Source organism: Leptodactylus fuscus, chromosome 4, assembly GCF_031893055.1.
Source record: "Leptodactylus fuscus isolate aLepFus1 chromosome 4, aLepFus1.hap2, whole genome shotgun sequence".
In the NCBI taxonomy this organism is placed as follows: Eukaryota; Metazoa; Chordata; class Amphibia; order Anura; family Leptodactylidae; genus Leptodactylus; species Leptodactylus fuscus.
The window spans coordinates 132,245,119-132,262,167 of record NC_134268.1 but is presented as its reverse complement, the minus strand read 5'-3'; the positions used below and the strand labels follow the sequence as shown (position 1 = coordinate 132,262,167).

The following is a 17,049-nucleotide window of genomic DNA, read 5'->3' as shown; positions in this document are numbered from 1 at the left end:
AAAGGGGTGTTATACCAGATTGAGGCCAATAAAATGGTGGACCTGCTTAGATAACCCCACAAACTATATCGTTCATCAGGAACCATTAGATTTCAGACTTCTTGAGGATGCTCTTACACTGTCTTCCTCGCTGCACACGACAGTAGAGAAGCAGTGTGGTTCTTCCTGAGGTAACTAGATGTGAGAAGCGCAGGCTTTGTCGTGCTATTGACATCACCCCCCCCCCCACCCCCCCCCCGCTGTGTGGAGATGCGCGCTCACCACAAGAACTACCGCCCTGTCCTCATTCTGGAAGGGTCAGAGTGGCCGAGCCTCCCAGTCAGGCACATGATCTGGAGGGAGAAGGAAGGAGGAGGCGGGAGGGTCGGCTCTCAGTGCAGGAGAGGAGGGGCGCCATATTCACGTCAGGAGGGCTCCGAGAAAGTGAAAGGAAGCTGTACACAGCCTCAGCAGCAGTTCACTTCCCTTGTACTCACCGAAGCAATACACCGGTACCGGGCACCCGTACAGCTCCTCATACGGCGGGGATGTGAACCTGTTGGGCAGCTTACACTGTGAGTAGTCGTGTAGTGACTGGGCGGGCACACACTGACAGCTATGGGGCGCCCTGTCACTCCTTGTGTGGTGTTATATACTTGTATTACCTGTGCTTATCTACAGCAGACCTTCTACACAGAGCAAGGTTCATGGTGACGGCAGATGTCTTGTATGTGTATACAGTGTATGTGTGTGCCTGCAGGGTAAAGCTTATGTCCAGCCTGCAGCTGCTTCTTCTGTGTAGGGAATCTCACGATTGCATACATATATATATGGTAGGTATATCCAGCCGGATTTGGACTATCTGTGTTGCCTTTACTTCTAGTTTTGCTTTGCAAAGTACTAACCAAATTCTGAGGGTGTGACAGTGACATTCCCTGTATGGCTGGTGTTAGGCAGGGTGCAATGACTGGATACATTGGATTGTGACAGGTTGTCAGGTCAGGGATTCCACTAAACCAGTTATGATAAAATGTAGAATACTTCTCTGGTGAGTTGTAATGGTCTCTTACCTGGGTGATGTGAAGTATGAGGAAAGTTTCCTCCTAGAAATGTATGAAAGTCGTGTACTAATGTCTCTTTACCTGAGGGAAACTTTCTGGCAAATGATTATTTTAAAAAAATGTCAGCGAATGATCATTCACAATGTCTGTCAGAATCACATCTGTCCTGTTAGAAAATCTCAGCCATGGTTTGGTCAAAAATACAAGAGCTTGTCATGCCATTCTTCTGCCACTTAGTGCAAATTCAGTATTTTTTTTTTTAATTAGCCCCCTGTTTCTGGTGGGATCGTTTCTACAAACAGGCTCACAGATACACATGTATTAAACAGTACATAATGGCCCAATTGCATATTCTGAGTTTCTTATTTATCGTCATAGCAAATTGTTGCAGTATTGCAAAGGTGCAGTAGGCACTGCAATATAATTTCAGCATATGCATAAACCAACCCTAATGCCTCCTGCACATGAGTAAGTATAGTCTGGAAAATCTGAGTACTTCAGCCTCCGTACCAAATTCAGTCTAGGATATGTGGTCTAGATTTTCCACGCTGTATTTGCCTATGTGAGACCAAACAGTATGTCTGTTCAGGACTAAAACACAGCAGTCTTTTTGCAGCAAAAAATATGCAGTAAAGCTCCAAATGCTGCAGTTTTTGTTGCAGACTAACTTTATTCTATGCTCTGTAAAGACTGATACTTGCTGTGAAAATTTGTACAGTAGCTCACTTTCCGCACTGATTTTATGTGGCTTTTATCCACAGCATGCAAATAAGATATCTAGTACATAGTGAAATGCTGCAGTTTTTCTTCACTGAAATTCCACAGTATTTCAGACCCATGTGTACATACCCTTAGGGTTAGTTCACACGTTGGGGGCCCGCGCGGGTTTTGACAGAGAGAGACGCAGCGAGCTGCGTCTCTCTCTGGTCAAAACCCGCCTGCCGCGACCATGATGGACCGCGGCTTCCGCCTGAAGAAAGGACATGTCGCTTCTTTTCTCCGCTAGCAGCAGCCCGCCGCTAGCAGAAAAAAGAAGACCGGTGGTCTGCATAGACCACCATTGTAAAGGGGCGGATTTTGAAGCGAAATCCGCCCCTTTGTTCACATGTGAACGAGCCCTTAATATGCTATAAAAGACATCCAGTAAGGGCTATGGGTCACACAGTTTCTCAAAATGATGCTGTAACTTTATTTATTAGAGATGAGCGAACACTAAAATGTTCGAGGTTCGAAATTCGATTCGAACAGCCGCTCACTGTTCGAGTGTTCGAATGGGTTTCGAACCCCATTATAGTCTATGGGGAACATAAACTCGTTAAGGGGGAAACCCAAATTCGTGTCTGGAGGGTCACCAAGTCCACTATGACACCCCAGGAAATGATACCAACACCCTGGAATGACACTGGGACAGCAGGGGAAGCATGTCTGGGGGCATAAAAGTCACTTTATTTCATGGAAATCCCTGTCAGTTTGCGATTTTCGCAAGCTAACTTTTCCCCATAGAAATGCATTGGCCAGTGCTGATTGGCCAGAGTACGGAACTCGACCAATCAGCGCTGGCTCTGCTGGAGGAGGCGGAGTCTAAGATCGCTCCACACCAGTCTCCATTCAGGTCCGACCTTAGACTCCGCCTCCTCCGGCAGAGCCAGCGCTGATTGGCCGAAGGCTGGCCAATGCATTCCTATGCGAATGCAGACTTAGCAGTGCTGAGTCAGTTTTGCTCAACTACACATCTGATGCACACTCGGCACTGCTACATCAGATGTAGCAATCTGATGTAGCAGAGCCGAGGGTGCACTAGAACCCCTGTGCAAACTCAGTTCACGCTAATAGAATGCATTGGCCAGCGCTGATTGGCCAATGCATTCTATTAGCCCGATGAAGTAGAGCTGAATGTGTGTGCTAAGCACACACATTCAGCACTGCTTCATCAAGCCAATACAATGCATTAGCCAGTGCTGATTGGCCAGAGTACGGAATTCGGCCAATCAGCGCTGGCTCTGCTGGAGGAGGCGGAGTCTAAGGTCGGACCTGAATGGAGACTGGTGTGGAGCGATCTTAGACTCCGCCTCCTCCAGCAGAGCCAGCGCTGATTGGCCGAATTCCGTACTCTGGCCAATCAGCGCTGGCCAATGCATTCTATTAGCCCGATGAAGTAGAGCTGAATGTGTGTGCTAAGCACACACATTCAGCACTGCTTCATCACGCCAATACAATGCATTAGCCAGTGCTAATTGGCCAGAGTACGGAATTCGGCCAATCAGCGCTGGCTCTGCTGGAGGAGGCGGAGTCTAAGATCGCTCCACACCAGTCTCCATTCAGGTCCGACCTTAGACTCCGCCTCCTCCGGCAGAGCCAGCGCTGATTGGCCGAAGGCTGGCCAATGCATTCCTATGCGAATGCAGACTTAGCAGTGCTGAGTCAGTTTTGCTCAACTACACATCTGATGCACACTCGGCACTGCTACATCAGATGTAGCAATCTGATGTAGCAGAGCCGAGGGTGCACTAGAACCCCTGTGCAAACTCAGTTCACGCTAATAGAATGCATTGGCCAGCGCTGATTGGCCAATGCATTCTATTAGCCCGATGAAGTAGAGCTGAATGTGTGTGCTAAGCACACACATTCAGCACTGCTTCATCAAGCCAATACAATGCATTAGCCAGTGCTGATTGGCCAGAGTACGGAATTCGGCCAATCAGCGCTGGCTCTGCTGGAGGAGGCGGAGTCTAAGGTCGGACCTGAATGGAGACTGGTGTGGAGCGATCTTAGACTCCGCCTCCTCCAGCAGAGCCAGCGCTGATTGGCCGAATTCCGTACTCTGGCCAATCAGCGCTGGCCAATGCATTCTATTAGCCCGATGAAGTAGAGCTGAATGTGTGTGCTTAGCACACACATTCAGCTCTACTTCATCGGGCTAATAGAATGCATTGGCCAATCAGCGCTGGCCAATGCATTCTATTAGCTTGATGAAGCAGAGTGTGCACAAGGGTTCAAGCGCACCCTCGGCTCTGATGTAGCAGAGCCGAGGGTGCACAAGGGTTCAAGTGCACCCTCGGCTCTCCTACATCAGAGCCGAGGGTGCGCTTGAACCCTTGTGCAGCCTCAGCTCTGCTACATCAGAGCCGAGGGTGCGCTTGAACCCTTGTGCACACTCTGCTTCATCAAGCTAATAGAATGCATTGGCCAGCACTGATTGGCCAGAGTACGGAATTCGGCCAATCAGCGCTGGCCAATGCATCCCTATGGGAAAAAGTTTATCTCACAAAAATCACAATTACACACCCGATAGAGCCCCAAAAAGTTATTTTTAATAACATTCCCCCCTAAATAAAGGTTATCCCTAGCTATCCCTGCCTGTACAGCTATCCCTGTCTCATAGTCACAAAGTTCACATTCTCATATGACCCGGATTTGAAATCCACTATTCGTCTAAAATGGAGGTCACCTGATTTCGGCAGCCAATGACTTTTTCCAATTTTTTTCAATGCCCCCAGTGTCGTAGTTCCTGTCCCACCTCCCCTGCGCTGTTATTGGTGCAAAAAAGGCGCCAGGGAAGGTGGGAGGGGAATCGAATTTTGGCGCACTTTACCACGTGGTGTTCGATTCGATTCGAACATGGCGAACACCCTGATATCCGATCGAACATGTGTTCGATAGAACACTGTTCGCTCATCTCTATTATTTATCTTTCCATAAATGTAGCCAAATTAGGGCTTTTGCAGGATAACTAGTGTTTTAAAAAAAACATCAGTTTAAAGTATATATTACTTTTTGATTAAGGCTAAGGCCCCCACGTAGGGAGATGCAGTGGGAAAAAAACCACGGTGGAAATTTATCAAGGCAACATATTTTCACAGAAAGTCCACAGAGTTTTCCTCTTTGATCTTAATGGCCCTATTAAACCTATATGGAGAATGCCAGTCTTTCCATAGGTATAGTTGACGAGCTGTGATTTTTCAAAAACACAGATTTTTAATTTTTTTTTTTTTTTTTACAACATGGTACTCCCGCCTAATCGATTTTCTAGAACTAAAACTTGTACAAAACCCTCTTGTAACTCTATTCACTATACAGTACCAGTCTTGAAAGCAGTCCAAAAGAGCTGATCAGTGTTGGCTCCCACATGATCATATATTGGATGGTCCTGAAAAGATAAGATTTTAAACAAAGTTAAACTTTTATTTGTTTTGTTTTTTTTGAGTGAAGCCGTAACCCCTAACTGGCAATACCACCATTGACTTGCGTGTGTGCGATGCAGTTTTTACTGCAAAGCGGGCATGGGATTTGCAAGAATCCCATCCACTTTGCAGTTACTGTAAAACACCATGATTTCCACCACTGGGAAATTGTGGCGTTTATGTCCCATGGGGCCTCTGCCTTATAAAGTAATTTTTAAAGTATTTTAAAAAAACAAACAAAAAATATCTGTTTTTGCATTGCTAAGACCCAAAAAGTTTTTTAATTTTTCAATTGATTGGGCTGTGTACGGGCAAATATCTTTGCAGAATAAGCTCTCGTTATCATCTGTACTCTTTAGCAGTGTATATATCTTATTGAATTCACTCCATTATTGGTAGACAATATTCAACAAAAATATAAATTTGTGTGTGTGTTAAATTTTTTTTATAGTGTCTACTATGTAGATTAAATAACATATTAACCTTTTAATATGGGTTGTTTCAGACGTGGTAACACCAATTATGTGCTGGTTTGATTGTTATTTTTCGTATCAATTAAAGCTATGTGTTAGGGACATAGAGATGTATCACTATCTAACTTCTTTTTTTTTTTTTTTTCACTTTGTCCCACTAGGGAAATTATTATATCGCACTGAGCATATAGTTAATGCTTGCTCATCGCTGTATTAAGATGGCATTGTAATGCCACGGGCTCATAAATTGTGCTTGCATCGTTACTTTTGGCTCTCTGCTGTATTATAGAGCCAAGGACTGGGACCAACCGCTGGAATCGGAAAATACTTTGACTCCAGCAGATCTAACTGCTGGATGGCGTGATCAATAGCGATCATGGCATCCAGGGTGTCCAGGGGCAAAATCGCTGTCACCTCTCGGACCCCCTGCGATAAGATTGCAGTTTCCATGGGATAGCCATGGCAGCCAAGAGGCCAGGCAATGCATAGTTCCCATATGAACTAATGTGCGATGTTCTGCAATACTATGTAAAAAAGGAAAAAAAAACCCATAGTTTACAAAATACACTAAGGGTAAGTTCACACGCTGCGGGATAAACCGGGGCATTTTACGATACCTGCAAAGTGGATGGGATCCATGTGAATCTCATGCCCACATTGCATTTCAAACCGCAGCGCCGACAAACTGCGATTTCCAAATCTGCGCCAGTGCTGTTTTAGACTCCACGTTTATACATCCATTTAGCAGATCCGTTTTTTGGATGCAAAAGGATGGCCATTGACATACATTTACCAAAAAAAAAAAAAAATACTGGGTGCTTGCCTATAAGGTTTTAAGGAATGGATACCAATTTAAATAGTAGAAGCAAAGAATCAGCACTCCAAAATTCATCCATAGGCAATGTTTCTGTCACCAAAATGTCACCCATGGATTAAAGAATTGCATTTTGAAATACTCTGACATATGACCCCATTTTGAATACTATACACCTGGAGGAATTTAAATTACAGTGAGTTTTTTAATGTAATTTTTATTGAATTCTATAAAGTTATAAAGAGTAATAAACAAAAGAGAGGAAAAAAACAAGAACAAGCAGGGCAAAATAGATAAAACTGTTAACAGAGAACCAGATAGGAAATCAGTGTTCATTGGCAAATTTCAGACGGGCCTGCACATGTGCCTTCTTGAGCAGGGGGACCTTGCGGACACTGCAGGATTTTAGTCCATTACGGCGTAATGTGTTACCAATGGTTTTCTTGGTGACTGTGGTCCTAGTTCCCTTGAGATCATTAATAAGTTCCCCTGTGTGGTTTTAGGCTGAGCTCTCACCTTCCTCATGATCAAGGATATCTCATGAGGTGAGATTTTGCATAGAGTCCCAGGTCGATATCGATTGACAGTCATTTTGTATTTCCTCCATTTTCTTACTATTGCACCAACCGTTGTCTCCTTCTCACCCAGCGTCTTGCTTATGGTTTTGCTTAAGCCCATTCCAACCTTGTACAGGTCTATGATCTTGTCCCTGACATCCTTAGAAAGCTCTTTGGTCTTGTCTATGTTGTAGAGATTAGAGTCTGACAGATTGAGTCTGTGGACAGGAGTCTTTTATACAGGTGTCAATATAAAATAGTTTAGGAGCATCTAACTCAGGGGTAGGGAACGTACGTCTCTCCAGCTGTTGCAAAACTACAACTCCTAGCATGCATACTTGCTCTGCTGTTCTTGGAACTCCCATGGAAGTGAATGGAGCATGTAGGGAGTTGTAGTTTCCAAGCAGCTGGAGAGCCGAAGGTTGGTAGGGGATTAAATACTGATTTCCCCATGCAAAATGCAAATAAATTTATACAATGTGATTTTTTTTTTTTCCAGATTTTATTTTTGATATTCGCTCTCACTGTGAAAATTAACCTTTAAAATTATAGACTGTTCATGTCTTTGTCAGTGGGCAAAGTTACAAAATCAGCAAGGGATCAAATAATTATTTCTAAATCTAAATATAAATAAATAGTTCAGGCAGAGGTTTCAGTAATGCATTATACAGGTGTCATAGATGTCTGTAAAGGCGTTTTTAGGGTGCATTCACACGGAGTAACGGCGCTGATTCTGGCACAATAACTCGCGTAAAAAATCAGCGCTGAAAAAAAGACTCCCATTGACTTCAATGAGTTCCATTTTACGCGCGTAAAATGGAATCCATTGAAGTCAATGGGAGTCTTTTTGTTAGCGCTGATTTTTTACGCAAGTTATTGTGCCAGAATCAGTGCCGCATTAATTACTCCGTGTGATTGCTCCCTTACACATTAAAATAGTCTCATTAATATTAGAATGGGACTGAGCAGCATTTGAACATCTAAACTCTGTTGAGTCTGCCTCTCATCACTTAATCTCCTGCTCCACACAATGTGCTCACAAGAGGTGAGTCTTAAAAGAAAGGAACCATATTGTGCAAAAAGGTATATTACAGCGCTGGGGCAGTGTAAACATGGACTATTGGATGCTGCGTTTAATGGCGGCAGTTGACTACTGCGTCTGTTAACCTGTTCCTCGCCAATAGCAGAGAACAGGTTAACAGATGTTGTAATCAATTAGTCATTTAAAGAGACCTTTCATCAGATCGGGCACATGCAGTTTTATATACTGCTGGAAAGCTGACAGTGCGCTGAATTCAGCGCACTGTCAGCTTTCCCGATCTGTGCCCGGTGTAAAGCGCTATCGGTCCTGGGACCGTAGCGCTTTAGTGTCAGAAGGGCATTTCTGACAGTTAGGCAGGAACGTCCTTCTGCCCCGCGGCGCCTATCGCGCTGTAGAGTGTGAGTGGGGAGGAGCTTGTCCATAGACGAGCATTATCAGGAGGGGAGGGGGCGTTCCTCCACGCTCCACAGTACGGAGCGATAGGCCGCTGCTGGGCAGAAGGACGTTCCTGGCTAAGTGTCAGAAACGCCCTTCTGACTGTAAAGCCCTACGGTACCGGGACCGATAGCGCTTTACACTGGGCACAGATCGGGAAAGCCGATAGTCCGCTGAATTCAGCTTTCCAGCAGTATATAAAACTGCATGTGCCTGATCTGATGAAAGGCTCTCTTCAACATCTGTGTGGCAGGATCATTAGTATCTGAACAGGGAGCAGAACTGCTGCACGCTGGCTTTAAGCTAAGGCCCCACACTGCTGAAAAGCAGTTTTATTAAATTATAGATTTTGTTGTGGTTTCTTGAGCCAAAGCAAAGAATTGCTACAAAATGAATGGGAAATATATAGGAAGCTCTTATACTTCTTCTACCTTCTGCTCAATCCAGTTCTGGCTTTGGCTCAAAAACTGCAGCAAAATCTGCAACAAAAAAGCAGCCTTTCTGCAATAAGGGGCCTCAGCCTTAAAGCTTAACAAATACTATGGCAGAATCCAAAAACAAAATAGACAAAACATAAACATAGGACAGAAGAACACAGTATAATGATCTCCACAGTGCCCCACACACAGTATAATGTGCTCCACAGTGGCCACCCCACACAGTGTAATGTGCTCCACAGTGGCCACCCCACACAGTGTAATGTGCTCCACAGTGGCCCCCACCACGCAGTGTAATGTGCTCCACAGTGGCCCCCCCACCACGCAGTGTAATGTGCTCCACAGTGGCCCCCCCACCACACAGTGTAATGTGCTCCACAGTGGCCCCCTCACCACACAGTGTAATGTGCTCCACAGTGGCCCCCTCACCACACAGTGTAATGTGCTCCACAGTGGCCCCCCCACCACACAGTGTAATGTGCTCCACAGTGGCCCCCCCACCACACAGTGTAATGTGCTCCACAGTGGCCCCCCCACCACACAGTGTAATGTGCTCCACAGTGGCCCCCCCACCACACAGTGTAATGTGCTCCACAGTGGCCCCCCCACCACACAGTGTAATGTGCTCCACAGTGGCCCCCCCACCACACAGTGTAATGTGCTCCACAGTGGTCCCCCCCACCACACAGTGTAATGTGCTCCACAGTGGTCCCCCCCACCACACAGTGTAATGTGCTCCACAGTGGTCCCCCCCCACCACACAGTGTAATGTGCTCCACAGTGGTCCCCCCCACCACACAGTGTAATGTGCTCCACAGTGGTCCCCCCCACCACACAGTGTAATGTGCTTCACAGTGGTCCCCCCCACCACACAGTGTAATGTGCTTCACAGTGTCCCCCACAGTATAATGTGCTCCACAGTGGCCCCCTATAGCAGCTTCAGGTGAACCCCAGGAAATTTGACAGATATTCGTAAGATGTGAACCTCCACTTTATCGCACCCCCTGTCACTGTTATCATAACGGACCTGCTCTTGGCTTTGACTCAAGAAACTGCAGCAAATTCGACAAAAAACAAAAAAAGCAGCTTTTCCGCACCGTAAGCCATAGCTTGGCTCAAGAAACTGCAACAAAATCTTCAACAAGAAAAGCTATGTTTCCCACGACATGGGGTTTTAGCCTTAGCCTTAAATGGGGTTTGCACAATAATGAGACAGTAAATGTCTGCAATCAGGGGGCTTCTGGATGTCTGGCCCTTCCTTGGGCCTGAGGACTGTTTTTTCCCACCCACTTGCAATTCTTGCACTTGGGGGTTAATAGGAGTACTACAGACTGTAATGCTCCAATTAACCCCCAAGTGCAAGAATTACAAGGTGGGTGGGAAAAAAAACAGTCCTCAAGCCCAAGGAATGGCCAGACAGACATCAAAAAGCCCCCCTCCCCCAGCACTCCAACCCCCCCATCATCATAAATCTAGTATTTATCCCCTATCCGTAGGATAGGGGTTAAATACTTGAAAAATCACAATTTCTTCTGCAGAAGCTTACCTGCTTCTGCTCGTCAGCCTGCGCAGCGGTCTTGTGAGACCGCGTAGGACGCAGGCACACATCGGGTGCGGGCCTGATTACGTGGTCACGTCACCCGGCGTGTGGGGAGGAGGGGGCAGGGAGGAGGGAGCGGAGCAGGCAGGGAAACCTGCTCTCTGCGAAGGGTGAGGGGCGGCCGCTGGAGCAGCGCTGCGTCCAGCAGGGCCACCCCAATCCACCGCTCACTTTCCAAGTGCTGATCGTGAGTTTTGTACATCTGCGGCCCGCACAAAAGTCTCAAACTTTGTCTCTAAAGTTTAGAGACAAAGTTTGAGACTTTTGTGCGGGCCGCAGACATGCCTGTAAAGGGCCGCATGTTTGACATGCCTTCTGTATAGGATAGATACCCTTATAACCATGTTACTATGTATGACGTTTGCTGATGTGGTCCTCTCTTCAGATCCTTTATTTGCATATCCTGTTACACTAAAACTCTGCTGCTTGTCCGTGATCTGTTCACAGATTAAATATTAACTTTAGGATTTTATTATGTTTCTTCATCTATACCAGGTATGGAATTTGTTTTTATCCAATCAAAAGTTACATACAGGTACAACATTTGCAGAATGTAACAGATATTGTGTATACCTTACAGACCAATCACAACTCTTTCAGTGAAAATTGTATGTGTTATTATTATTATTTATTAATATTATCATCATTCGATAAAACTATGTTCTGTTTGCAAGCACGACAGAAACCAAGTTACTATGAGATGTGGTAAGACTCTGTTTCAATTTCTGCTTCTGATTTCCCTTGTTTTGTTCCTCCAGGGTACACGTGAACACAACCTTATTGTCCTATGAAGAGTCAACCATTACAGAATTCAATACCTCCACCTAAAGTAATTTTTTAAAACTATTTTTATAGAAATTCATATAGTAGTATGTTTCACTATTGTTAGAGTTGTGCCTGTAACAGAATGTCAGTAATAATCAACTTAGCGAAAACCATGTGATATTTTTCATAAATTTCCCAGTGATATAAAGTCTTTCTTCTTTCAGACTTGCAGCATTAGTTGAACTGGTGCTTGGCCAGATTGGAAATCTCATGCGATGAGGATCCGTTTGAGGAAAAGTTCACTTTTTGTGAAGACCTTTGTGTTGGTCGGACTCTTCATGGTTACCTATATGGTGGTGGAACTTTCTGTTTCTTCTTTTTCTTCTTTGGAGAACGAGAATCATGTAACAAAAAAGAGGAGCGAAAGAGGTTTGCCTGCAACAGAGGAAAAAATGGAGGACTTAAGCCGTCCGCTATACATTAAACCACCTCCAAATCCAAATGCACTTGGGGAGTGGGGAAAAGCAGCACATCTGCAGGTCAATTCTGCTGAAAAGAAGATGCAAGAAGAAAGCATTGAAAAATATGCTATTAATATTTATTTGAGTGACCAGATATCTTTGCATCGGCACATCCAGGATAACAGGATGTATGAGTAAGTGATGAAGATACTGTATAGGATTGATACCCTTATAACCATGTTACTAGGCCTGCAGTTCTCATCAGTGACCACCGTAGTAATACTAGTTCTGCTATGCTGAGTTGAATGTCCTTTCATTTAGTTAGGCCTATCAGTTCATCATCGTATGATTGTGATCTAGGAGATGTTAGAGATCTTAGGAAGGTGCTAAAGCTGGCTAAATACATTATGGATTTCTGATTTTTTTTTCTTCAGTCTATGTATCAGTGTGAATGAATTTCTGAAGCAGTGACTCTGGCTGCATTTGTAACACCTTCACGCTGTGTTGAACAGAATACTGCCTCTCCTAGCAGATATAGCTCACTGGTTACCTTTGTGTTCTGTTCCTGTATCTTTATTAGTTTGCTCTTGTTTTCTTCCTCCAGCCTTTCCCTTTGTGTCTGTATCTATATAAGTTTGTCTTTAGTCCCACTCTGGCTGAGCAATCTTTTGTGATCCAAGAATGCATTCTGTTTTATTCTGGTGTCTGTCTGTCCTGTCTGTCAATCCTGAGTTCTTGGTATGCATTGTGCTCAGTTGTTTTTATGCCAGAGTCTGTTTTTTTTTTATTTTTTATAAAAAACATTAAGAATTTTATTTGAAATTTTTGTTACAATACAAAAACTAAACAAGCAAGGAATCAACAACAAAGGGTATACAATGCGAAGGGAAGGTCTGGGGGATGGCGGGGAGGATATCGAAAACAACCTAGAAGCCTGTGGGTATGCTTCTGGAACTTACGTGGGAGGATAGAGAGGAGCAAAGGGGCAGAGTCATCTTCTAAATCAATGCTAGTGATGGTCTAAATAATACGACAGACACCCGGTCTGCCTTCTTTTCTTATGCTTTCTGCAAAGCAGGACTTCTGCAGGGCTTTTTTTCTGAAAAATACTTGGTTAGGTTCGCAATAGAGCCAGGCTCTCTGTCATTCGGGGAGAGCTGGAACACTGAAACAGCAATTCTACACAGAACCCTGGCAGCCTCAGTTTTTTTTTTTCCTGTTGATTTTTGGCAATCTCTTGCGACTTATTCTTCAGCTGAGATTCCGACGCAGATGTGAACCCAGCCTTACCTGTCTGCCTTTGGGCATTTTGCAATTCATCTGTGCGTCACTGCTACCTTCAATTCACATCCAATGATATCAACTGAGAAGAGAGGTTGTGTTGTTCCACCATCTTCTGCTATTAAGCCCCACCTCTCCCTCCCGTCCAGTAGCAGAGAATCTGTCCAGAATGGGTTCTGCATACTCTTTCTAGGAAGTTGCTGTTATGTTTTGGGAATAATACTCAGCATCATTTATTGCCATAACTTGAAGCCGGATCCCCACGTAGCATAAACCCCTGGCAAATAAGAAATGCCATCCACACATTGCACAAAAATACTCATAGTGAAAAAGCTGTGATTTACAAAACTCTTGCAGTTTTGGCAACCACAGCATGTCAAGTATACGTATGAAAACACTTGCGGTTTCCCTATAGGTATAATGGAAGCAGAAAATTCGCAGAGGAAATCAGTTTTTCCCATAGTGCTTTTTTGCTGCAGCTTGCTACATGGCGTTTTAGCCTAAAGGAGTTTTCACATTCCCTCTCTATGCAATTTGCCTGCTGTCTATACTTCTCACTTCATGTATTCTTTTCCAAGATTGGGGGGCGGCTTTGACTGTTTGATGGACAGGACACTATGAAGCAGGTCACTGGATATAGACGTTACTTTTACCATGGAAGATTTTTTTTTATTATGATTACTAGAAATCTATACTTCTGCAGATCAAATAATTTGCACAGTAAATGTGTATTACATTACACAGGATTGGAGAGAAAAAAAAAATGTTGCAAAGGAGAGAATGGATTTGCAGTAAAGAGATTGTTGTTACATAGAGAGTTAACACTGTCTGAGCCTTTATAAGCTGAATTGATTGCCTGGACAGAAGAATAGTAGATAACAGCTCCAGGGAGCAGTGAGTGAGTCTTGTCATCTCACTTATTAACCCCTTTCCGACATCCGCCGTAATAGTACGGCGCTGCCGGGAACCTGTGTGCGCACCATGCGCTGCGGGTGTCAGCTGTAATACACGGCTGACTATGCCCTGTAACACCCGTGGTCGGAACCGGGTCCGATCGTGGGTGTTAACACCTGCGATGCCGGCAGTCAACATGACCGCCGGCATCTCCGGGGATCGTGATATAATGATTGGCACCCGCCGCGCCGGTTTCGGGGGTGCCGGTGTTCGTAGGGTGCAGCAGGGGGTCTGATCAGTGACCCCCGGGTCTTTCCCATGCCATCCCCTTCACTTACCTGGCTGATCCTGCCAGGATTGGAAGCTGTCATCCTGTGCGTCTACACAGGATGACAGCTTCCTGTGTTCTGCAATACACATGTAACACGTGTATTGCAGATACATCTAGTGAAGCAGTGATCAGCAGATCAATGGGGACAGAAAAAAAAAGTGATAAAGTTTAAATAAGTTTAAAATAAATTATAAATAAATAAAGCCCCAAAAATCCCTTTTTCCCCATATAAAATGTTTTATTATGTAAATTAAAGAAAAATAGAAAAAAAAAAATTACATATTTGGTATCACCGCGTCTGTAATTACCTGAACAATAAACATTATTTAACCCGAGCGGTGAACGTCATAAAAAAAACGTAGAAAAACACAAAAAATAATGATTATTCACCACCTTTCCCTTACAAAACGTTCAATAAAAAGTAATCAAATGGTCAAATGAAAACCAAAATGGTACCAATAAAAAAGCAGAGGTCATCCCGCAAAAAATAAGCCCTCAACCAGCTCTGTTTACCGAAAAATAAAAATGTTATGCCTTTCAGAAGATGGCGATGCCAAAATAATTTATTTTTTTCCCCTAAATTGAATTTTGTTCTGCAGAAATAGCAGTGCATTAAAAAATAATATAAATGAGGTATCGCCGTAACCGTACCAACCCGCAGAATAAAGGTAACATGTTACTTATGCTGTACGCTGCACGGGAAAACAAATAAATGCTAAAAAGCAATGCCAGAATTGATGTTTCCTTTTACATCCCACCCAGAAAGAGTTAATAAAATGTAGTCAATAAGTTACAGGCCCCAAAATGGTGGCATTGAAAAGCACATCTAATACCACAAACACCAAGCCCTCATATGGCCACATTGCCAGAAAATAAAAATAAAAATCTAGTTTGTACAATGTGAAGACAAAAAACCCAAAAGTCGCCAAATCATTAGAACGTAAGTGGCTGCGACTAGAAGGAAATGTATAAGCTGTGCGAGCGTTTTCAGAGGACACCCCATATTTAGAGCTTATGAGAGATAATACACCAGCGCTGATCCCCCAGAATGCCCCTCTTCCCCGTCCGTGTCATAGGAGCTGGTGGGAAAATAGAATGGGATTTGGTGTACCCAATTTACTCCGCACAGCTTACACATTCACTTCGGGGTTACTAATGCTCACTACATCACTTGATAAATTCTTTGAGGGGTGTGGTTTTCAAAATGTGGTCACTTTTTAGAGGTTTCCACTGTTTTGACACCTCAAGGGCTTTGTAAATGCGACATGGTTCCTGAAACTGATCACGGCCAGATCTGCCGTCTAAAAGCTCTTTGGAGCGCCTTCCCTTCTGCGTCTCGCTGTGCGTCCATATATTAGTTTACACCCACAAGTGGGGTACTGTGGTAGTCGGGAGAACTTGCCTAACAAATTGTGGGATGCGTTTTCTCCTTTAACCCCTTGTGAATGTGCAAATTCTAGGGCTAAATGAAAATATTAGTAAAATAAAATCAAATTTGAAAATTTCACCTCCATTTTGTATTAATTCCTGTTAAGCACTTATAGGGTTAAAATACTAGGTATATGTTGCTTTGGCTTATTTAAGGGGGGCAGTTTTGAAAATGGGGTGATTTATGGGGGGCTTTAATACAGGGGTCTTTCAGAACCCCTTCATAACTGGATTAATCCCTTAAAAAATGGGTTTTGGAAATTACTTAAAAATTTTGAATATTGTTGTTTCACTTGTAAACCTTCTAATGTCCGTAAAAAATAAAAGGGTGACTAAAGTTTGATGCCGACATAAAGCAGAGATCTGGGACATGAGATTTATGATATAATTTTGGCGGTCTGACTATCTGTATGCAATGCACATCATTTCAAACTTTATAAAATGCATATTTTTCAAAATTTCCACCAAATTTCCTATTTTTTCATAACTAAACACAAAACATATCTACCAAAATTTACTACTAACATGAAGTACAATGTGTTACGAAAAAACAGTCTAAAAATCACTTTGGTAAGTTAAAGCGTTCCAAAGTTATTGCCACATAAAGTGACACATGTCAGTTTTGAAAAATCGAGCTTGGTCAGGAAGTCAAAAAGTGCCATTGGCGGGAAGAGGTTAACAGATACAAGCCAAGGAGACTTGACAACTATTTGTAAATTATGGGAGATATAATTTAGTATAGCAGGCAAACGAAGCCCCATTGCTAAAGCAATGTATTTAGGAAAACTCTTGAATTTACATAAGCTAGCACTTTTTATAGGATCCTTGAGATGGGAATACTCCTTTTAAGCCCAACAACTACACTAAAACCATATCCTCATTTCTGCATGCGGGCCCTCAGTGATTCAAACTGCTCAATTGTATCAGAGATCCTGGGCCCAGCCTCAGATTGCGCATTTGATTTTGTTCAGCCTTTAAACATCAGCTGTGTGAACATGACCTGAGAGGTCACATGAGGAAAAATATGTCTGGAAAGAAAGAGTGTGTTTATTTTTTATCTATAAATGCCTATTAGTAAAATTTCCCGTCTTTGGAATGAAGGACCAAATAACCGTGTATACCTAATCTTATCAGGCATTTTAGAAATCTGACTACTTTATGAATTATTTCTACTCTACTTACTATTTTCTCCATCCACCATCCAAGTACTAATTAGTGACTGGATTCAAAGATTTAATGATCCATAGACCATAATAGGTCAATTTAATTGTGGAATATAACCCATCTACCTAGTGCATGAGAGTTGGGTA

General features: G+C 43.5%; 2 protein-coding genes across 3 annotated transcripts in view; one reads left to right on the top strand and one right to left on the bottom strand.

The window, feature by feature from the left end:
- The first annotated feature begins 383 nt into the window (after positions 1 to 383).
- Positions 384 to 17,049, top strand: part of GALNT4 (polypeptide N-acetylgalactosaminyltransferase 4) — a 57,056-nt gene continuing 40,390 nt past the window's right edge. Inside the window, exons 1-2 of the mRNA XM_075271172.1 lie at positions 384 to 554; positions 11,569 to 11,999. Coding sequence (XP_075127273.1) covers positions 11,620 to 11,999 — 380 coding nt within the window. The 5' untranslated portion in view covers positions 384 to 554; positions 11,569 to 11,619. The remainder of the gene's footprint in view (positions 555 to 11,568; positions 12,000 to 17,049) is intronic.
- ICE1 (interactor of little elongation complex ELL subunit 1) overlaps positions 8,973 to 17,049 on the bottom strand; it is a 205,076-nt gene continuing 196,999 nt past the window's right edge. For both annotated transcript variants that reach the window (XR_012715467.1, XR_012715468.1), the window contains one exon: positions 8,973 to 9,021. The gene's annotated coding sequence lies outside the window, so the exon portion shown is untranslated. The remainder of the gene's footprint in view (positions 9,022 to 17,049) is intronic.